Source organism: Lynx rufus, unplaced genomic scaffold (assembly GCF_022079265.1).
Source record: "Lynx rufus isolate CCGP_SWC_20201006 ecotype Redwood Valley unplaced genomic scaffold, mLynRuf1.p SCAF_5, whole genome shotgun sequence".
NCBI lineage: Eukaryota > Metazoa > Chordata > Mammalia > Carnivora > Felidae > Lynx > Lynx rufus.
Genome location: NW_025814867.1, coordinates 7,112,539 through 7,133,948, shown reverse-complemented (window position 1 = coordinate 7,133,948; position 21,410 = coordinate 7,112,539). Strand labels below are relative to the sequence as shown.

Sequence of the window (21,410 nt, the reverse complement as noted above, 5' to 3'; positions counted from 1 at the left end):
AGGGTCAAGCTCCCACGAAGGCTCCCTGGAGGAGGCAGTGCAAGCCGAGACCTTAAAGGCGATGAGATTCCGGTAAGCGGCGGCGAGAAGGCAGAAAGGCATTCCAGGCGGGAGGAGCGCCCTGTAGCAAAGGTGTGAAGGTAGAAACGCTCAAGGGACACGGGTGGTGGGTAAGGTTTGATCTGAGGTTGGGAGGAAGGGTAGAAGATGGTCTCCCGGCCAGGACTCGCTGCGGGGGCATGCACACACTTTTCCCTGTGCAGTGATACAGGGAGAGTTGGCCCCTAGTCAGGGAAGGCCTTGGCGGGAGCAGAGAAGGCAGTGGGCCATGTTAAGTGGCTAGGGTCTGGCTCAGAAGAAATTCTTCTTTTTTTTTTTTTTTTTTTTTTTAGGGAGGGATGGGATTGCGGGGCGCGGGGTGGGGGGGCGAGGGAAGTTGTATCCAGGACCCCCCCCCCCCCCCTCGGCTCAGTACTTCTGCAGGGTCTCTGGCCCTGGGGCCGAGGTGAAGGTCACGCCCACCGATTACCTCCTCCCCTCCCCCTCCCCCTCCCGGACCAGGTTGGTCTCCAGTCACAGTTTACTTTTCCGGCGCATCGTGGGGGGGGGGGGGGGGGGTGGTAAGGAGGGGGGCAGAGGAAGGACGTTTAGATTGGACGATAGCAACTGGCTCGGGCAGGGTTGGGGTCTAGGCCTGGAAGGAGGCCTCGGCTCCGCCGCCGTCGCCGGGCGGCCTCCCGGACGCTCCGCGCCGCTCCGGGCCTCAGTCTACCCATCCGCGAACGGGGGCCGCGTGGCGAGGTGGGGATCCTCGCGACCCGGCTCCGCCGGCCGGGCGCGTCGGCGACTTCGGGAAACCGCGGGAGGGGGACGGGCGAGGGCGGCGGAGGGCCGAGGGCGCGGGGCGGTCGCGGCGGCCGCGCGGGGTCAGAGTCCGCAGGGAGGCCCCGCGGCCGCCGCGCCGGGCTCCGGGCGGGGGGGAGGCGGCGCCTCCGGGGCGGGGCTGCCGGGCGGCCTGGCGGGAGGCCGGGCGTGCGTCAGCGCTGCGAGCCCCGGAGTTTTCCACTGACGAGGAGGGCGGAGCGGCGGGCGGGGCCGGGCGCAGCCAGTCTCCCGCCGCCGCCACCGCCGCCGGACGCTCAGAGAGAGGGGCGGCTGGGCCGACTGCGGCTCGGCGGAGCGCGCACGGGGTCGCGGCACCGGGGGCGTCCCCGGCCGGGACGCGGGTCGCATCGGTGCCCTTGGCGAGCGTGCGGATCGCAGGTGAGCACCGAGCAGCTGCGGGCCCGGCTGTCCGGGACGTCGGGGAGGGGGCGTCCCGCGCGGGGCGGGGGGGGGGGGGCTGCGCCCCTCCGGTCCCTGCCACTTGTCCCCCCGCCTCCCCGAGCGGGCACCGGGGCGGGGGGACGGCCCGGCCCGGCCCCTGACTGCGCGCCCGGCCGGCGTCCGGGGCGAGGAGGCGGGGAGGCGAGAGTGGCAGGTTTTCCGCTCCCCTCCCCCGCGCCACCGAGGGTACCCCGAGAAGTCTCGGCGCCCCGAGCTCAGTGCGGGTGACGGCCGAGCCCAGGTTGGCGCGGGCGGCTGGGTGACGGGGTGCGCGCGTCCACGGGAGAGTTTCCTTTTGACCCAGTTGCCTGAGAACTTTTCAGAAGTTCCTCGCGTGGCCGGAGCAGGTGACATTTGTCGCCTTCCTCCTCGGGCTCCCCCCGGGGGCGGGCGCCAGGGCTGCGGCGCGTGCCGTGCCCGGCGCCCCCGGCCAGCAGGGGTCAGGGAGGGAGTGGAGGGAAGAGCCAGAAGGAGTGAGGCTCCGTGAGTCACGGACCCCGGAGGGTGGGAGGGCGGAGGGAGGGAGGGAGGGAGGGAGGAGGGATTGTGTCGTGCGCTCACCTGTTTGTCAGTCACCGTCACACGCGGAGGCCACCGCTGTGAGTCACGGGCGCAGCCCCGCCGGACACCCGCGGGCACACGTAGGCTCTCTCCCACGCACTTCTCGGCTCCCCTGCACGTACTTCCCCCAGGTCCTCAGTTTCCCCTCCCCGGGGGCCCCTCCGCAGGCACGCACCTCTGGATGCCCTGGCCACAGCAGCCGGCACACACTTAGGCACTCCTGCTCCCTGGCACAATCACACTCGTAGCCCCCACTCCTGACACCGGAGGGACCCTCCCCAGCTCCGCGGCCCACGGCCCACCCCACACCTCCACGCGGATAGCTCACAGCCCTCTGGATGGGGCCTCTGCCGCTGGCCCCCCATCCTTGACATCACTGCCCTCTTCCACCTCCACATCCAGAGGTTACCGAGTCTATTCCCCTTTCTCCTGTGCCCTCCCTGTCCTGTCATCTCTCACCTAGCCCTGGCACCGGCCCAGCAGGTCACACCCCCTCCAGTCGGCGACTGAGCCATCTTTTTAAAATGCAAATCTGGTATATTGTCAACTCCCTCCTTAAACCCTGCTGAGGCTTCCAGTGCCCTGGGGCTAAAGCCTGTCCCGGCAGCCGGGGCTCCAGAAACCTGTCGCTGGATGCCCCCCCCCCCCCGCTGTGCCCCCCTCTGGAGCTCTTTCTACTTCCTTTCCTCCCAGAGACTGTTTTAACCCTCAGCTTTGCCCCTCCTGCCCCACATGCCTCAGACCTGCGTTCCCAGCGCTCACCACCATTCTGTAACTACACACTCCTTGCCACTAAATTCAAAAGCTGGGAGAGTGCAGCCAGTGTAGGTCTTGCTGTCCCTGTGTGCCCGAGTGCCTGACACTGCGCCTGGCATCTTATAGGAGCTCAATAAATGTTTGTTGAATGAATGAATGAATGAATGAATGAATGAATGAAGGAGAACGAAGGAGGCCCTGCTCAGGTGTCAGGTACAATTTCCCTTCTGCAGGAGCAGTTGCCTTCTGTAGCCAGCAAACATTTGGCACCTACCCAGTGCCAGGCTCTGGAGGCCAAGGCTGAGGAACCATGCCCTCCCCCCCGCCCGGATCACTTTCAGAGGGATGGTGGGGGAGGGGTGTGCTAAGGCTTCCCTTCTGCCCTCTTTGTGCTGCCCAGGTTGTTTTCCTAGCCAATCCCAGTGAGGGCCAGAGGGACTCAGGGGTGCCCTCCCCCTTGTCCCAGGAAGTGGCTCCTGAGAGTCTGGGGTCGTGTGCCCCCAGGTGTTGGGGGTACTGGCCTGACCAAGGCCTGGGGCTCTGAGGTTAAACGACATAATTCTTCAGATTCCCAGAGGAGGATAGGGCCAGCCCAAGGTGCCCTCTCCCCAGTACCAGCTGTGGTCGGGGGTTGGGGCACTGGGACTAACGAGTGGCACAGAGAAGTTGATGAGACTTCCCAGAGGCCCTGAGATATCCCCCTGACCCCCAACGAGCCTTTGTTTGCCTGGTACCCAGGCTGAGGTGGCCTTCCCTGGGTTCACATAGTGTGGCCTGAATGTGGAGATAGTTGTGGGTAGTAGAGTGGGGAAGTGTCACCCCTTCGTCCTGAGCTGTCAACTCCTGTGTGTGGTGACAGGAGGGTGGCCTGATTCTCAGGGCCCAGGCAGATCCCGGAAGAAGCCTGGCTGTCTTTGATTCAGAGCCTGCCTCTGGGGCTCCTGGGGGTGTGGTATTTCTGTCTGAGCCAGCTCCTGGGAATCGCTTCTCCTTCCCCCGGGACCCTAGGATGGGGGCTGTGTTCACCCTGGGAACAGTGCCATGGTTGGGATCTTGATTCCTGGGTGGCTACTGAGGGCCCCTCCCCCCTCCTCTGACTCACTGTCTGACACTTTTCTTGGACTCTTTCACTATCTTTCATTCCTTTCTCTGACTTGGCCTGTCCTTGTCTCTGGCTGTCTTTTTGTCTCATCCCCTGCCTCTGGATTCCCAGGTGGGACAGGGAGGCACTGAGATCCAAGGGCTGTCCCCTCTCCCTCCACCCCAGGGGAGCCTCAGGGACTTTGCGGGTGTGCAGATCTTGGGGGGGGGAGGGTCACCCCTAGAATGGACAGTGTGGCGGGAGCTTATCTGTGTCCCTGTTTCCCCGTCTGCAGCCTTGGAGCCTCTAACCCCCTCACCTTGAGTTCCCATTCTGTAGACAAGCCTGAGGCAGAACCAGGGTGTCAGGCTTAAACCTGCTTCCTTGATATCTATTTGTTTACTTCTGGGGAACAGGGAGCCTCCTGAGATGTCTGTGTTGGCACCTGTCTGCAGCCAATACTTCTTAACTCCCAGAACCACTCCCTTCTGTGGCTCAAACCCTCCGGTGCAGGCTGGGGAGTGGGCATGGCACCCCCCGCCCCCCTCCCCGCCCCGCCTGACTGTGACAGGACCAGGAGATCACTCTGAACAGTCACCCCTCAGAGGTCCACCTCTGCTAGAGGTGCCTTCTCTATGCCAGGCTGTTCTAGGCATGGGCACAGTAATGGCCAGGCAGAGAGGCCGTCAGCCTGGTGTGAGGGAGGGGCAGTGAGACCGTGAGAGAAGGGCCCGAATAGGGGAATCCCAGGGCCCGTGGGAGCCCAGAGAGGCATATAGTCAGGAGTGAGGGGTGGAGGTTTCAGGGAGGCCCTCTTGGAAATGACTATTAAAGGAGAGCGAGGCTGGGTTCCAGCTTGTGCAAAGGCCAGGAGGCGGGCAGGTCATGGCAATTAGGGAAACTGCAAGTTCAGCTGGAATATAGTGAGGGGAGGGTGGGGAAGCAGGAGCCAAGCCTGCCTCAGCCTCTCGTGGAATTCTAGGCTTGATCCTAAGGGCCAGCTTTCCTCAGCATGGGGGTGGCAGGGAGCCATGTGGTTTAGGAAGACCACTCTGGCTGCAGGGGGGGGTGACAGGAGCAGAGGCAGGGGACATTGGGCAGTAGCAGTGGGGACAGAGGCATAAGGGTAATAAACTTTTAAAGGTGAAGGAGACATACATAAAATGCATAAAGCCTATGAATCCCACGTGTACAGTTAGGTGAATTTTTAGCTTTAGACATTCATGGGACCCCCAGCTAGGTCAGCACAGAATGTTTCGAGAGGATTCCACCCCCCTCCCCCCCCGTGAGATTTCTGCTATCTCTCGCCCCCCTCCCCCCCCCCCATTCTGACTTGTATCATCACTGATTGGGTTTGCCTTTCCTTGAACTTCATTCCCGTGTATTCTTGTGTCTGGCTCCTTTCATCCCACATGACATCATTGAGATTCACATGTGTGTATCGAGGAGCTCGTTTTTCTCACAGTTCGGAATGACATATCCACTAAGCACTTACTGCCGGTCTAAGAACTTGGCATGCATGGATTCACGTAAACCTCCCAACCCTAGGAGGTTTGAAGGCCAAGAACCGGAGAAACGGAGAGCCTAAGGACCTTGACTGGGGTCACGCGATCAAGCAATAGCCAAGCCAGGGTTCAAATGCAGGCAGTCTGGTTTCGGAGCCAAGGTGCTTAACACTCTGCTGATGGCCCCCACAGTGCTGTGTCTGTGCCTAGCCTTGCGTGCGCGAAGTGAGCTAGTGTGCACTTGGAGGACTGGGTGCCTGGATGTGGCCGGAGGGAGCGGGAGGAAGGAGCCGAGTGAGGATGGCTGCAGGTTTCTGGCTTGAGTAACTGGGTGGGTGGCGGTGCCGTTACTAAGATAGGGAACACAGGAAGAGGAACAGATGGCATGGGGGGTGGGGAACAGAGACAAGGGGTTCGATTTGGGGCCTATGGAATTCTATGTTTCTAAGGGACAGCCAGGCACAGATAAAAAGCGGGCATTTGGTTTTGGCGGGGGTGGGCCTGGGGCTTGGGCATGGGATTAGGCATTCGGCACCCTGTGGACAGCATCTGGGGTTTGGGAAAGGATGGGGTCTCCCAGCGGGGCCGGTAGGGGCAGGCTGTGTGGGTATGCTCTGTCTGTGTGTGTTTCTGTGTGTGTCTGTGGGCTGCACGTGTATGTATGTGTGTGCCTGGCTCCAGGTCATGAGTTTCCCCATCTCCTGGGAGAGCCTGCAGGTCAGCTGGGAGCTGCGTTGTTTTTGTTTGTGGTTTTGCAGGGGGTGGGGTGGGGGGGGGCGCCCGGCCTGAGAAACTCCCCGCTGAGAAGCCCCCGGAAGCACCTGTGCGTTCTCTTCCCCTGGCCCAGTGTGAACGAAAGGTTAGCAAGGAGGGGGGTTTCTCTTGCTTGTCTCATGCCTGCGGGGAGAGGCTGTCCCGGGGACGAATTTTATCCGGTAAGTCCGCCGACCGCGGACCCCCTAGGTCTGGGATCCAGACACTTTGCGGTAGGCTCGCCAAAAGGGGACAGGGGCCTTTCGAAAGGACACCTGAGTAGGGGAGATCGGCAGCCTTCTGGTTGGTTTTTCCTGTTCTCATTTCCTGTGATGGCAGTGGGGGAGGGGCTCCCCAGCACTGGGGCCTCTGCATCGTTTCCCCTTCCTCCTGGTGACCTCCTGGGGCCCAGGCCTGAGCACTGTAGGACACAGACAAGGTACATGGTAGCCCAGCCCTCAGGACTGAGTCCTTTGGGGACTGCCAAGGGTGGCCGAGGCATTTAGGGGAAGGAGCCCCAAGTCCAGTCCCCTTACCCGAGGCCAGCCAGGCTGTGGGAGGCTCTGTGGTTGAGACCCTCCAAAGGGGAAGACACAGTAAGCTCTGTGTCCTGACGTGGCCCATGTCACCAAGCTACAAACAGGAGAGAGTGGAACATCTTGACCGGTCAGTTTCACTAAGAGTTGTGTGTGTGGTGGTTGGTTGGTGGGTTGGTTTGTTTGTTTGTTTTAAGGGGAAACAAACAATCTCCATAGGAAGTTAAGTCAAACAAACGGGGTTAGATATTGGAGGAGAGACACCATGTAGATGGGTTTTTAAAACCAAAACAGGAGTTGTTAGAGAAGCACGAAGCACGGCCAGGCCTGGAGGCAGGGGACTTCGGTGGGGCGGGGGTTTCTGAGGGAAAGTCTGAGCGGCTCTGTCACAGGAGAGGAGGGGCTCTGGAAAGTCCTGTGTCTGGGAATCGGGGCCAGTGTCAAAGCCAGCCTGTTTCCCGGAGTGCCCTGGTCAACCTGGCCCCGGAGAGGGAGAGGGAGAGGGAGAGGGAGTCTGTGTGTGTGTGCAGGGTGGTGTGTCGGTGGGTGTGCTGGGGCAGCCGGTGGTGGAGGAGGAGGAGGAGGAGGAGGAAGCAAAGCCACCACACAGGGCTGTGCGGGCTGTGGCAGACGGCCTCACACACACAAAGGCACACAGATGCGAGCCGTGTGAATCAGCCAGCCAGTGAGTCAGCCCCCAGGATTCCTGTCGGGGAATGAGCGAGGCCGGGCTGAGGGCTGCCGGTCCATCTGTCGGTCTGGTGTATGCATGTGTGTAGGTGGGTCGTGGGAGGTAGCGGGGAAGGTGCCCGGTGGTGTCCTGGGAAGGCGTTTGGGCAGCGGTGGTGGGAGTCTGCAAGTGCCAGGAGGCGGCCTTGGCCCTCAGCGCCTGCGCTGGTGGAAGGAAGCCTCCTGGAGCCGGGCCCCCCGGGCCCCCCGCACACAGAGTCGAGGGGGCGGCCCGCGACACCTGGGAGGGCAGGGGGAGCGGGGGATCGTGGCCGGGCGCCCCACCGCCTGCCCTCAGGCCTGCCGCTGAGAGCGCTCTCCTTTCCGTTCCAGGCCGCCCGTGCCCAAAGCCCAGAGTACCCCCGGCGCCACCATGACTGGGCCGCTGAAGAGGAAGTTTGACCAGCTGGATGAGGACTCCTCCTCGCTCTGCTCCTCCTCCTCCTCCTTGTCCTCTGGCCGCCGTTCTGGCTCCCGCTCCCCGAGCTCTTCCGTCTCCCTGGCCTGGGACTCAGATGAGGAGGGCCCCTGGGATCAGATACCCTTGCCCGACCGTGACTTCTGTGGCCCCCGGAGTTTCACCCGTGAGTCTTGCCCCGCCCCCCTCCCGGGAACCACCACACCCCTTCATCCTTCCTGAAGATGAAATTGGGAGGCCCACCTTGTCCCCTGACAGAGCCATTCTGGCCCCCGGAGGTCATGTCCCCGCGGCTTTGGCTCCCCACCTTGTCCACTTCCCGTAATACAGTGGTTACTCAGGAATGCCCTCTGTCCAGAGGCACCGGGCCGGCTAGATTCACCTTTGACCTTGGGACTCCCTGCTTAGAAGTCCTGCCGGGCAGGACGGAGCTCCTCACTGTGGCCCTCGGGCCCTCCGGCTGCAGCTCCTCCCTTCTGTTCCAGTTTCGTTTCTCCAGCTTGCACACCCTGTCCTACCTACGGAACCACCGGAGTCCCACGCCCCACACTTCTGCACCGCGGGGCCTGTCAGGCCGGTCCCTCTCCTGTCAGAATGCTGTTTGGCTTTGCCTGAACATAGTGGAAAGGTTTCTTTCCCCCAGTTATTTTTCAAGCTGGCATAATTTTGATTTCGAACTGACAAAGACAGCCCTAAAGTAGTATTCCTCAACCTTGTTTTCCATTATTATTGCCCCCAACCCTAAGGAGCCTTTTTAGACATATTTTTCTTTCTTTTTAAATTTCTTTTTGTTTTGTATATATTTTTTTCATTTTATTTATTTTTTTAGAGAGAGAGAGAGCAGGGGAGGGGGACAGAGGGGGAGAGAGAGAACCTGAAGCAGGCTCCACGTTCCGCGAGGAGCCCGACGCGGAGCTCGATCTCATGACCATGAGATCATGACCTGAGCTGAAATCAAGAGTCAGACACTCAACCCACTGAGCCACCCAGGCACCCCGAGACATAGTTTTCCTAATTATGACATTCCTGCCATGACATTTAAAATTTTTTTTTTTTTTTTCAACGTTTATTTATTTTTGGGACAGAGAGAGACAGAGCATGAACGGGGGAGGGGCAGAGAGAGAGGCAGACACAGAATCGGAAACAGGCTCCAGGCTCTGAGCCATCAGCCCAGAGCCCGACGCGGGGCTCGAACTCATGGACCGCGAGATCGTGACCTGGCTGAAGTCGGACGCTTAACCGACTGCGCCACCCAGGCGCCCCCTGCCATGACATTTTAATACCTCAGATATGGTGTCTTTGTTTATGTACTTGTTGTACATCTTTATATTATACTAGAAAAAGAGTATGATTTGTAGCACATAGAATCTAACAGTATGTTGACTAAACTCCTGTAGGTTTATTCTGGAAATACAAGAATGGCTTAATGTTATAAATATCATAAAATATAAAATACTATAAAATCCGATCTTATACTTTTATAGTTTACTATAAAATATAGGAGCCACTGTAGATGTTGAAGGACATTTGATAAAAATGTCATGTTCCTTCTGGATAAGACCCTTGATAAAGTAGCAATAAATGGATGCTACCTTACATGATTAAAAAATATGTGTCTCGACCCAAAAAGCTGGCATTCTGATTAATGAGGAAATATTAGAAGCAGTCCAACTAAAGAAAGAGATGGGGATCCTGTCACCACTGGTAGTTAGCATTGTTCAGTAAGTACTCGCCAGTTAGCAGAGAGGATGAGAATTCTATATATTGGATTGAGACAGACAAAATAACATATTGCGTGGAAATACATGAAATTGCCAGTATTCAACTGCTTTATGGTTCAGCCTAATAAAAAGGAACGGTATACCAATATGTGTACAGAAGATACCAAATACATAGCTTACTACCCAGTATACAATCCATAATTTAGAAAGGTAATCCCAGGGGCGCCTGGGTGGCGCAGTCGGTTAAGCGTCCGACTTCAACCAGGTCACGATCTCGCGGTCCGTGAGTTCGAGCCCCGCGTCAGGCTCTGGGCTGATGGCTCGGAGCCTGGAGCCTGCTTCCGATTCTGTGACTCCCTCTCTCTCTGCCCCTCCCCCGTTCATGCTCTGTCTCTCTCTGTCCCAAAAATAAATAAACGTTGAAAAAAAAAATTAAAAAAAAAAAAGGTAATCCCAAATAATAGCCTAAATGTGTTCCAAAATGCAGAAGCTATAAAGGAAAAGATCAATATATTTTTAATTATGTAGCCTTAGAAGTTATTTTATAAAATGCCTTGGGCAAAAATAAAAGACTAAAGGGGCGCGAGGGTGGCTCAGTCGGTCAAGCATCCCACTGCAGCTCAGGTCGTGATTCCCGGAGTCCGGCTCTGCGCTGATAGCTCAGAGCCTGGAGCTTGCTTCGGATTGTGTCGCCCTCTCTCTCTCTGTCTCTCTGCCCCTCCCCCGCTCATGCTCTGTTTCCCTCCGTCTCTCAAAATGAATAAACATTTTATTTAAAAAAATAAATAAATGAACAAATGAATAAATAAATATTAAAAGACTAAAATATTTGCACAGATAGGCTAGATGATTACTATCTCTAATGTCATATATAAAGAGCTCCTGCAAATCAATACAAAACTACAGAAAACTGCATAAGGAACCTATAAATGGCTAATAAAGATGGGAAAGATGCTTAATGTCACCAAATGCTCTCATTTGGACTGGTAAATAACAGTAAGCCCATGGTGACCTAGGAGTGGCGTTCAAATGGACCAGCTCTCATCCCAGCCAGGCTGGCTCCATTTCTCCAGATCCGTTCGGATCCATTGCTTTCTTTGGGCTAGGAGATCGGAGGGGGAGTGTGAGGAGAGGCAGCTCGCCATCTTCCTGGAGGTTAAGCCGTCCCTCACGGAGAACTAATGCCCTGCCCCTTCCCTCCCTGCCTTCCCAGCCCTGTCCATCCTGAAGAGGGCGCCCCGGAAGCGCCCAGGCCGCGTTGCCTTCGATGGCATCACCGTCTTCTACTTTCCTCGGTGTCAGGGCTTCACCAGCGTGCCCAGCCGCGGTGGCTGCACTCTGGGTATGGCCCCCCGCCACAGCGCCTGCCGCCGCTTCTCCTTGGCCGAGTTTGCACAGGAGCAAGCCCGGGCTCGGCGGGAGAAGCTGCGCCGGCGCTTGAAGGAGGAGAAGCTAGAAGCCCTGCGATGGAAGGTAGGGAGACCCGCTGCCCCGCGCCAGCGCCTGGGCCAGCTTCTCAAGTCCTGGCCGTGAGGGGGCGGGGCCTCCGGGGTGGGAGCCCGGGTGCTCATTACGTATTTGGGGAAAGAGGCCCCTGGGGCCAGTGTTGCTCGGCCAGGGCCTGTCGCCTGCATTATCTGCAGAGTGGGGTGTGGGAGGGCCTGTTTGCTGCAGGGGTTGGGGGCACGGCGCCGGGAGCTGTCTGGGGGCGGGGGGGTGCCAGGAGCATTGCAGGGAGGGCGGGAATCTGGAGTTGATGTGACCCTGGGGGTCACTGTGTCTGGCTGGTTGATGGTTGGGTGGGTTTGTCCATGGACTGGGGAATGACAGGAACGGGAAATCTCTGCAAATGCCCCGAAGGCAGTGTTCTTGGCCTCCCAGCTCACTGTGGTGTCTATGGTGCCCGACCCAGAGCGCTTGTCGGGTGACCGATGGCCGTGGGTGGGGGCAGAGACCCCTTCTGTCTCTCACATCCCTCCTCTCTCCCATTCATTGGATACAGCTCACGGAGGCTGGCGTACCCGAGACGGAGGCCGGCCTGCCACTCACAGTGGACGCGATCGATGATGCCTCCGTGGAGGAGGACTTGGCTGTGGCCGTGGCCGGTGGCCGGTTGGAGGAAATGACCTTCCTACAGCCCTATCCGGCCCGGCGCCGGCGGGCTCTGCTGCGGGCTGCCGGAGTGCGGAGGATCGATCGCGAGGAGAAGCGGGAGCTGCAGGCCGTGCGCCAGTCCCGCGAGGACTGTGGCTGTCGCTGTGACCGGGTCTGTGACCCCGAGACCTGCAGCTGCAGCCTGGCGGGCATCAAGTGCCAGGTGTGGGCCGGGGAGGGAGGCCCGAGCGCGGGGGCTTGTCTGGGCTCGGGGGGACCCTCTCTCACGCTCTGCTCTCTCTGCAGATGGACCACACCGCGTTCCCCTGCGGCTGCTGCCGGGAGGGCTGTGCGAACCCCAAGGGCCGCGTGGAATTTAATCAGGCGCGGGTGCAGACCCATTTCATCCACACGCTCACCCGCCTGCAGCTGGAGCAGGGGGCCGAGAGCCTGGGGGAGCTGGAGGCTCCCGCTCAGGGCGGCCCGGCCAGCCCCGGTGAGCAGGCGCTGGCTCCCACTTTCCCGCCGGCCAAGCCCCCCGCGAGCAGCGAGCTGGGAGACGACAGCTGTAGCAGTGACATGACCGACTCCTCCACAGCTTCAGGCACGAGCGAGGCCCCCAGCGGCCCCACCCGCCCAGCCCTGCCCGGCCCCGGCTTCCAGCCTGACATGGATGATGACAGCCTGGCCCGGGTCCTGAGTTTCAGTGACTCGGACCTGGGAGGGGAGGAGGAGGAGGAGGAGGAAGGGGGAGTGGGGACCCTCGACAACCTCAGCTGCTTCCACCCAGCTGACATCTTTGGGACTGGTGACCCCGGTGGCCCAGCCAGCTGGACCCACAGCTATTCCAGCTCCAGCCTCACGTCAGGCATCCTGGATGAAAATGCCAACCTGGATGCCAGCTTCTTCCTAAACGGTGGCCTTGAAGGGTTGGGAGAAGGCAGCCTCCCGGGCACCTCGGTGCCGCCCGGCTCGGACGCTGGCCAGAGCAACTCCGTGGACCTCAGCTTGTCTTCCTGCGACTCCTTCGAGCTGCTCCAGGCCTTGCCAGACTACAGTCTGGGGCCTCACTACACCTCCCGGAAGGTGTCCGACAGCCTGGACAACCTCGAGGCACCCTACTTCCCCTTGCCTGCCTTCTCTCCGCCTGGGGACGCGGGCTCTTGCTTCCTGGAGTCCGTCATGGGCTTGCCTGACTCAGCCGCCGAGGCCCTGGCTCCCTTCATAGACAGCCAGTTGCTTGAGGACACCGCCCCGGCGTCTCTGGTGGAGCCTGTGCCCGTGTAAGGCCCCGGGGCACCTTGTCACGGCCCCAAGAGCCCTGTTGCTGCTTTGTTGTAATTTGGGGGCTCCCTGAGGCCTGTAGGTAAGGGTCTCCCGTTGGCCGGCTCGCCCGTGCGGGCGCTCCTGATTTTTGTGCAACACTCTGGATTGATTTATTTATTTTTGTAAGTTTCTGTGCCGAAGAGAGGGCGGGGAGGGGGCCTTCCCTTTCCGCCACCCTGCTCCCCCGCCCCCCAAGCCCACACAGTCTCTCCTTCCACTTCCACGGTGTGCGTGCCAGGGACAGGAGGACGTAAGCCTTCCCTGGAGCTTCGCAGACCCCGTTTCGGTCTCAGATGATGTTCCTTAGCCCGAAGACAGCAAGACAGGGCAGCAATCAGCCACTTCTTACGGCTTCTCCTGCCATCCTGAGCCCCAGACCCATGGGTGGCTGCGTTCTCTGGACTGTAAAGACTATAATTTATTTCCATAATTTATTTGGAGACTAGGAGGTGTCGGCCTCTCCCCCCCGGCTGGCGGGCAGTGCTGGGGTTGGGGTGGGACACAGGCCCCCGTGAGTCCCTTTTGCCTTGTAGTCCTATATCCCTGCCCTTCCTGGGCTTTGGTATAAACCAGGTGTGGATTTGGGCCCTGTGGTCTGCTGTGGCAGCTGCCTGGCCCCGGGTGGCTGAGGACAGCGTCCAGGCAGGGGGCTGGGTGGGGCTGACCAACCGTGACCAAAACCTGCCCCACACGGCCTCCTCTTTTTCCTGTCCTCTGCCATATCTTCCTCCTCCCCAAAGGTCACAGCCTTCATTCTGGGCCCATCAGTGTAGAAGGGAAGCAGGAAGCCCCAGCGAGGGCGAGGGGCTAGCCTCGGGGCCCGCAGCACGCCCCTGACCACTATCTCAGGGCTTTCTGGGCACGCATGCCAGCCTGGGCCGCCTGCCCGTGCCCTAAGGCCACCTGGCTGGGGTGAGGGGCGGCTCCTTGTGGCTTTTATGCCGTTCGTTTGCTGATGTTAAGTTTTGCATCCTAATTTCTATATCGTCCCTGAGTGTTAGAGCTGTATAATTTATTCATCTTTCTCCATGTCTGTGCCAAGAAGTCCAGGCTGTGGGCCTGCCTTCTTGCCTAGGAGGCCTTACCAGCCCGCGTGCTTGTGGGAACACCTTGTACCTGAGCTTACAGGTACCAATAAAGAGGCTCTATTTTTAACACCGGTGGTTTGCGTTTGTGGGACCTGGAGGTGGGGGTGGGGGTGGGGGTCTACCCTCAGGAGGTGCTGGGGAGGGAGGGGGAGGCGGGCCCTGCAGGGCAGCGGGGACACCGAGCCTCTGCTGGGGTAGGGGTGGAGACACCACATAGTGGGCCTCCTTCCGCGCAGGCCAGTCATGGCCAAGTGGGAGGCTGGCCGGGCAGGCCTTTGTGTAAACCCGTCTCTCCCCAGCGGTCACCTGGGGTGGTGGGAGCAGCAGGGCAGTCTTCTGAGACAGGGCCATCTGCCCGGGGTTTTTCCCACTCGGTCACGCGGAGCTGGGGCCTGGCTTCGAGGGTGAAGCACCCCCCCACACCCTCCCCCTTTAGGGGCAGACAGTGGGATGTAGCCGGTAGATGCCTCCTGTGGGGCCCAGCGGCTGGGGTCCCTGGGGACTTGAGCCCCGGAAGCTGCGGGACCTCCTGGGACCTCCTCCTCCTGCACCAGCCCGACCCGTCTGACCTGTCCCCAGCAGGCGGTCTGACCTGTCCCCGGCCTAGGCCAGAGGAGCAGGCCTCGCCCTGCCCTGGGGAGTCCCAAGTGTGGGGCCTGAGGAGGAGCAAGGTCGACCTCCCCCTTAGGAATAATGGCTTATACGAGAGCTGGGAGGGAGGAGGACCAAACAAGGACAGATTTGGGTCTCCCTTTTCTCGCTCTAATCGTCTGCCTTTCGGCCTGGGCTGGGCTCCCCTTTATTTCATCTCTGTGGCTTACGGGGTAAGAGCATGGACCCTGAGTGCTAGGTTCAAATCCCAGCTCTGCTATTACCTAGCAAGGTGACCTATGCAAATCACTTCCTTTCTACGACTGCAGTGTCTTGCTGTCCCCAGTGCTGTGCAAATAATAACACTACTTGCCTCATAAAAGCTTTTCCAGTTCACGCATACACAGCACTTAGGAGAGTGCCAGGAGGGTGCAAGCCTTGTGTGCATGTTTGTGACTTCCGTTCTGTTTTCGTATTGCTGCCTCTATGTTTTACCCCCCTCTCTCTCTCTCTTTTTTTTTTTTGCCAGTTCTGTCACTCTTTGGGTATCTGTCTCTTGCCTCTGGACATGCATGGATGTGACCGTGTGGCCATATTGTCAGTGGCCGTGAGAGGACCCAGAGCTTGGAGCCTGGCCCGTGGTGCGCAGCCTGTTCCTGTAACCAGCGTAGCCAGGGACAGCCGGGACTTAGGCTCCTCGGGGTGGAGTATCCCCACGCGGTCAGCGATGCTGCCTCCCCTCTCACTGGTCCCTGGGAGCCCTTTTGCAGAGATTGTGTCAGCATGGATGCTTCAAAGTCTGGGTCTCTCCAAGGGCTCTGAGGCCCTGCTCTGACGAGCCTGGGGGTCCAGGTGGCAGGCTCCTGCAGCCCCACCCCGTCCCTGGCTGGAACCCCCACAGGTTCCTGCCCCATGGATACGGCCCATGGCTGGACTGGACCTGCCCACCTCCCCCCTAGGGCAACAGGATCACTTCCTGGCTTTCTCTTCTTTTCTTTCTTTCTTTCTTTCTTTCTTTCTTTCTTTCTTTCTTTTTAGGTAAATGAAGACAACTTAGGTTTTACAGCAACAAAAATGTGATTAATATACAATCCATGACAGCATCATTCTCCAGACGGGCAAACCTGTCTCTCAACAACCCACCCCCAAGAAACCGGATTGTAACGCAGATGCCAGGAAAAGGGACTGGTTTCCCAAAGGAAGGATGCTAAGTAACCTAGGGAAAGCGTTCCAGGTCATTGACTCAGACCAAGAGGCCGTGCACCCGATCAGCAGGATGTTATAGAAGCAAGGTTCTGCTGTCACGAAGGATAACTGTCTGTTCTACAAGGGACCCCTACCGGTTCAGTTTCCAAGCTGTAGTCACTGGACGACAACTCATAAAAACTGTACCACAGCCGCGTCCTCGCACTCACGCTAAGTGCGTATTTCACTTTACATCAATTGTATCCATGTGCTTAAAAGTTAGAACCATTGTAACAGCACTCATGAGTTCACCAGTTCATCGTGTTTTCCTCTAATAGAGAATACATAATATGGAGGAATGATGTTTTAACACATAGTTATTCAACTTCAGCTGTCTGCCGTATATCATTGGCAGGGATTTGTATCATGGTTTGGGAACACAGATCTAGTCTAATTTCCTGCCACGGAGGGGAACACGGAGGCCCAAAGAGTAGAAACTCTTGGGAAGGTCACACTCCGGGCTTCCAGTTCAGAGGTCCTTCCCCTGAGGCCTGACTGGCCCATTCTTGCCGTCATGAAACACAGAAGAGAGGTGTTGGGAGCTCCAGCCAAAAGTGACCGCTGTCACCCTCTTGCCAGGTACAGGTAATACAAGTCATCTAACTAGAGACACTGCTTTTGTCCCCAGAGGTGGCAAACGGGTTTCTGGAGGACTAAGTTTGTTGGTCAGTGTCTTTTACAAAATCTTAAGTGAGAACTATTTTTTCCTGGGCTGTATTTCCCCGTACCAGGCATGGGAATCACGTTTGTCCCAAACCAGAGAGGACCAGCCGAGGCCAGCCGAGGACTTGACGAGGAATCAGAATGTACGGACAGAGTGAGCCAATGAGCCTCAGAACCTGCGGGATGATGGCGTCCCTCGCACAGAACCTCAGCTACGGGGCCTTCTGAGCGGGCTCTCCTATCTGTGCCACTTCCGGGAAGGGTGTGCGGGCAGCAGGACAGGGGCGAGCAGTCACTTCTTGAGCTCGGGGGCTCTGGGGACCAGACGGGAGAGGGGAGGCACTGACCTAACCATATTAAAATCGCTGTGGGGATTTTTAAAAAAAATCACCTCTTTGCTCCCTCACAGAGTCTGGAATAAAAACGGAGCCCAACAGAAGGTGCCCAATGAGCCCGGCAGAAACTAGCTTGGTTGGTGCCCTTTTTTCCTCTGAGCAAAACTGCTTCTTGTGCCTGAAAAACACAAAGCTTTGGGATGCCCCTTAGATCAGACGAGGCACCATCCAAAGAAACCACACACCATACAGACACGAGAAGAATACGTCATTTTCGAATCTCCTCTCACTGACCCACTTCCGACCTCTACTTCTGTAGAAGTGAAATGTCTGTAGGTTGATGGCTTCTCCCCGCCCTGGCTCCCACTGACCACAGCTAGGGCCTCAGAGACCCTTGGGCCTTTTCCAAAATTTCTTCTCTGATTTGGGGGTAGTTAGGATGCTCTCCGAGGACCTGGGAACAGAGGGAGAAAGCGTGTGCGGCATCAGGCAGGGCCCTGTCACCAAGCCCCTTCACCCCTCCTCCTGGTGCCTCCCAGCCGCTGATGGTGGCTTACCGTGTGACAGACTTCAATGGCCTCCACAAATCTCTTATCCTTCAAGTAGTTGAAAGCGAGTTTGAAGCCTGTCCAGGGGCAGAGGAAACACACACGGTGGCACCTTGACCACCCAAGAGCCAGGGTGGTGGTCCTCCCGCCCAGCTTCCTCCTCACCCACATGGGCCCTGGCTGGTGGCCTTACCCACGGCCGGGCTGGCGTGATGACTGTACTTCCAGGCCAGCTCGTAGTTGGCGGCTGCGTCTTTGTAGGCCTGCTCCTTCTCCATGATGAAGCCCATGTACTCGTAGGCCCTGAAGCAGGACTGCAGGGAAAGCCACACCGGATCCCAGCACAGGGTGGAACCAGCGGTGGGGGGAGGGGACACGGGGCGCGGGGCGGGGCAAGGGAGGGTGGGGAGCCGCGTTAACGCCGACCTCTCACCGACTCCAGCAGCACCCCCCACCTTTGCTGGGGAGGGGTCACCTGTGCGCCCCTTCTAGGATACCCCTATGCTTGCATGGCCCCTTTCTCCACAGCGCTCTTCGCTGACCTGCAGGCCCCTGGACCTCATGAACCCTTCCCATCTCTCTTCACCATCCCGCATTCTCCTCTCCCGGCTCCCCGACTCTGCGCGCCTCCTCTCGCCTCGCCCCGGCCCTTGCATCTCCTCTGCCCCCACGCCCCGCGCGCCCCTCCCGGCCGCCTGGACGGGGCGTCCCCGCTTTCCCGACTGCAGCGCGCCCCCCCTGCCTTGTTGTATTGCACGCAGCGCCGCAGCAGCTCCGAGGCCAGGTCGAACTTGCCGCCCTGGCAGTAGACGTCAGCCAGTAGGAGCCAGCTCTTCTCCAGGTCCTCGGCCTCGTCCGGCGTCCACGGGGCCTTGGCCAGACGCTTCAGCTGCGTGCGGGCCTTGGGGACCTGCTTCAGCAGCGCGTGGGCCTGCGCCGTGGCCAGCAGGGCGGGGACGCTGTCCTTCTGCACACGGGTGGGAAGCAGGCGTCGGCGCGCTGGGCCCCCCCCCCCCAGCCGGGCCCCCCGCGGCCCACCCAGCGAGCCGGCCCACCTCGGCCTGTGCCATCGCGATGAAGGTGCCCAGCGCCGCCTCCACGTTGGCCTTGTCCCTGGTGGCCAGCAGGCAGAGGCTCTCCAGCAGCCGCAGCTGGGTCTGGCCCCAGTCCGAGCGCGGGTAGAAATCGCGCAGCAGCTTCTCGGCGGTGCGCACGGCGTGCTGCTCGAGGGCCTTCCTGTCGGTGGAGCTGCGGGCGTCCGACGTGAGAGTGGCAGGCTGGCAGGCCGCCTGCGGGCCCACGGCCCACGGGCCTCACGTGGTCTCTACCCCGCCACGTGGCTATCCCCGCTTCTCCCAAGGGCCCGGCCCCTGCACCCCACCTCTCCCCCCCCCCCCCTCCACCACGCCCGGAGGTCAGCCGGGCCCCTACTTGCTCTCGGCCACCAGGTTCTTGAAAACCTCTCCGCCCACGACCTCGTTGTCCGGGTTCAGGCAGATCTGCACCATGTAGTAGGTGGCACTCTGGCCCCAACTGCTGTCCTTGCGCGCCTTGTTTAGGAACTTCAGTGCTTTGTTGGGCTGCCCTATGCGCCTGTAGTGGAAATGAGACACAGATACCAAGAACCAGAGAGGGAAACTGAGGTCCGGGGAGTGCAGGGACACACGGGCGCCACTCCCGGAGTCTGCACGGAGCGGGGCTGGGTGGCCGGTCTCCCAAACGCCTGCCCCGCAAGTCAGTCGAATTTCTGCTTCCCCAGTGCTGAGCGGAAGCCCGGCTTGCCTGCCAGGAAGGGCCCCCTGCAGGGAACTGCCCCGAAGACGAAGACACCCCACTCCCCAGCTCACCAGCAGTAGATGCCTCTGCAGTAGTTGAAACCTGGCTCCAAAGGAACACGGCTGGACATCCTCTTGACCAACTCAAAGAAGACAGGGGCATCCTCAAGTCTGCCGCTTCTCCATAGCAGGTCAATTAGTTTATTCCATGCCAGAAAGTTGTCTACAATAGGAGAGAAGATGCCAGGCTGTGAAAACCAACGGCCAAGGCCGACTGGGCGCTGTGGCCTGGCATGGAGAAGTGAGGGGCCCAGCAGACACTGCCTATTTGGGCTGAGCGGGGGCTTCCAGCAGCTTCAGTGTCTCCCCTGGTCTCCAAAGCTGAGCAAAGGATAATCATCACACTGAAAAGTAGCAGCTAGAGCTTACACAGTACGTTAAGCATTAAGGGCTTTACCCACACACACCGAGGTAGCTATTTTTCCCTTTCCACTGAGACACAAAAGTTTTCGGCCAAAAGTCACACAGCTGGTAAGTGGAAGACCGTGAGTTAGACGTAGGCAGTCTGGCTCCAGGACCCCGCGCTCCTAAGGGCCGCAGTCCGCTGGGCCTCGGGGCAGAGTTGGCTGTGGGCCCGCAGGGGCTGTCGTCCGAGCCTCAGGTGTGGCGGGAATGTAGCTACCTAACAGGGAGGGTTTCTAGCCACCTCCAGGTGGCTGTCACCTCAGAAGGGGGCTATGTCCAGTCCAGTGGCCGTGATTCGGAGACAGACAGGCTGTCCTGGGTCCAGGGCCAAGCACTGCCCTGCCTGAGACCAGGAACTGGCCCCTCGGACTCGGGAAGGGCCAGCACGTTCCATCGGTGCTTTATCAGTTTCCTGTCTCTCTGGGAACAATCAGAGAGGAAGGGGCTTCCTCTGCCCAGTCAGGAAGGAGGGGAGGCGGCCCACCCTTGTGGGGGAGAGCAGCCCTTGCTTGGTGGGAACTGACACAGGCCATCTCAGTGGGCAGTCTTGATGTGGGCAGTTCGCTACCTGGTGCTTTCTCCAGGACTTGGTGGTAGAGATTGACGGCAGCTTCGTATTTCTGTTTTCGAAACATCAGGTCAGCCATCATCTGTCAGAAAACACACAATGCTCCGGGACTCCTGACAGTTCGCCGGGCTGTGGTGGGGAGGCTGGGTGGGCGTGGGGGTAAGCAGAGAGGGTGGACAAGGACGTCCAAGGTCGCCTCTCTGGGCCCTGGGAGGAGCGGCCACAGGAGGAGCCCAGAAGACAGGGCCTGCTTGGGGTGGGAGGAGTGCGGGGGTGAGGTCACAGGTGGGAAGGTAAGCCCAGGGGTAGACACCAGTGGGTCCCTTTGACAGCCAGCAGAGCCGGACCCTCCACCCGTGTCCGAGAACTGCCAGCTGCAGGCAGCGGAGGCAGAATGAGGTCTCCCCACTCCTGTGGGGCGGCCCTGGCGGTGGTCTGGGTGTTAGGGAGAGAAGTCAGACTGGAGAGGCCTTTTCCCACATACTTCTTTAAACCCAGGAACCTGTCCACCCTTGCCTTCACCCACTGTGGGTGTGGTTTCCCCTGGAGCCCGTCAGCCTCCCCGCCTCCCCTTGGAGTTGCCCCGGCTGCCTGCCGGCCCACCCCTACCACGTGAAGGGCATCAGGCCCAGTGCTCAGTCCCCTCTGCCTGGTGGCCCCTGGGGGTGGGTCAGCCAAGCATCGGAGTTATGGGGCCGGGAGGCAGCCCTCGCGCGGTGGCGGGGACCCCGGGGAGGGCCGGGGGGAGGTCCTGTGGCCCCATACCACTGAGGCCATCTCGTGGCTCTTCTCCGTCTGCAGGAGATCGGCACAGTGCTGCTCACACAAGTCCAGGTGGCCCTGCAGCAGGTAGAGGCGGGCCAGCTCCAGCAACACCTGGGACGAGGCCGGATGTGATCAACCAGGGAGCATCATGGGAAAACTCGGGCTGGTGTCTCACTCTCGCCTAGTCCATTTTTATTCGTTCCGCCTTCAACATATGTCCCCGGCTCCCCCTTCTCCCCCAGTCATACCACGTGTTTTACCAACCAACCTCTGAAACTGGGGGCCTGGGCAACTCGTCCTCCTCCTTTGGCTTGGACCTAGCCCCCTCTGGGCAGCCCTCTGTGGTAGCCTCTGGGCCAGGCACCCGTCTTCTGAGTTCCCGCAGTGTGCAGACCCACATGCAGGCAATGGAACTAAAAATGTGCTCATCTGTCCCTCTGCCTGAGGCAGTCTGTGGGCAGGGACCCTGTCTTGCCCCCCGCGGCCCCCCGGGCCTAGCACCGTGCCTGGCGCGTATGATACGTCTCTTAAATGAGTGCGTGTTGAACGAATGAATGGCTG

General features: G+C 59.5%; 2 protein-coding genes across 5 annotated transcripts in view; one reads left to right on the top strand and one right to left on the bottom strand.

Annotated features, from left to right (window-relative positions):
* Positions 1-1,139: 1,139 nt before the first annotated feature.
* Positions 1,140-13,961, top strand: CSRNP1 (cysteine and serine rich nuclear protein 1). 4 transcript variants are annotated; one of them, XM_047099269.1, is made up of 5 exons: positions 1,140-1,263; positions 7,581-7,831; positions 10,600-10,859; positions 11,389-11,703; positions 11,787-13,961. In XM_047099269.1, exons 2-5 carry the CDS (start codon positions 7,621-7,623, stop codon positions 12,765-12,767), a joined length of 1,767 nt encoding a protein of 588 aa, XP_046955225.1. In that variant the 5' UTR covers positions 1,140-1,263; positions 7,581-7,620; the 3' UTR covers positions 12,768-13,961. The 4 variants fall into 4 exon arrangements, with proteins under 4 accessions (XP_046955225.1, XP_046955224.1, XP_046955222.1 ...); XM_047099268.1 differs by lacking the exon at positions 1,140-1,263 and adding an exon at positions 6,039-6,164; XM_047099266.1 differs by lacking the exon at positions 1,140-1,263 and adding an exon at positions 6,197-6,648.
* A 1,593-nt stretch (positions 13,962-15,554) lies between these two features.
* The window catches only part of TTC21A (tetratricopeptide repeat domain 21A), a 36,152-nt gene continuing 30,296 nt past the window's right edge, over positions 15,555-21,410 (bottom strand). The window contains exons 21-29 of the mRNA XM_047100046.1: positions 20,850-20,960; positions 20,085-20,166; positions 19,124-19,274; positions 18,708-18,869; positions 18,332-18,524; positions 18,019-18,243; positions 17,470-17,590; positions 17,286-17,353; positions 15,555-17,182 (exon numbers count right to left, since the gene is read on the bottom strand). Of these exons, the coding sequence (XP_046956002.1) occupies positions 17,105-17,182; positions 17,286-17,353; positions 17,470-17,590; positions 18,019-18,243; positions 18,332-18,524; positions 18,708-18,869; positions 19,124-19,274; positions 20,085-20,166; positions 20,850-20,960 (1,191 nt within the window). The 3' untranslated portion in view covers positions 15,555-17,104. The remainder of the gene's footprint in view (positions 17,183-17,285; positions 17,354-17,469; positions 17,591-18,018; positions 18,244-18,331; positions 18,525-18,707; positions 18,870-19,123; positions 19,275-20,084; positions 20,167-20,849; positions 20,961-21,410) is intronic.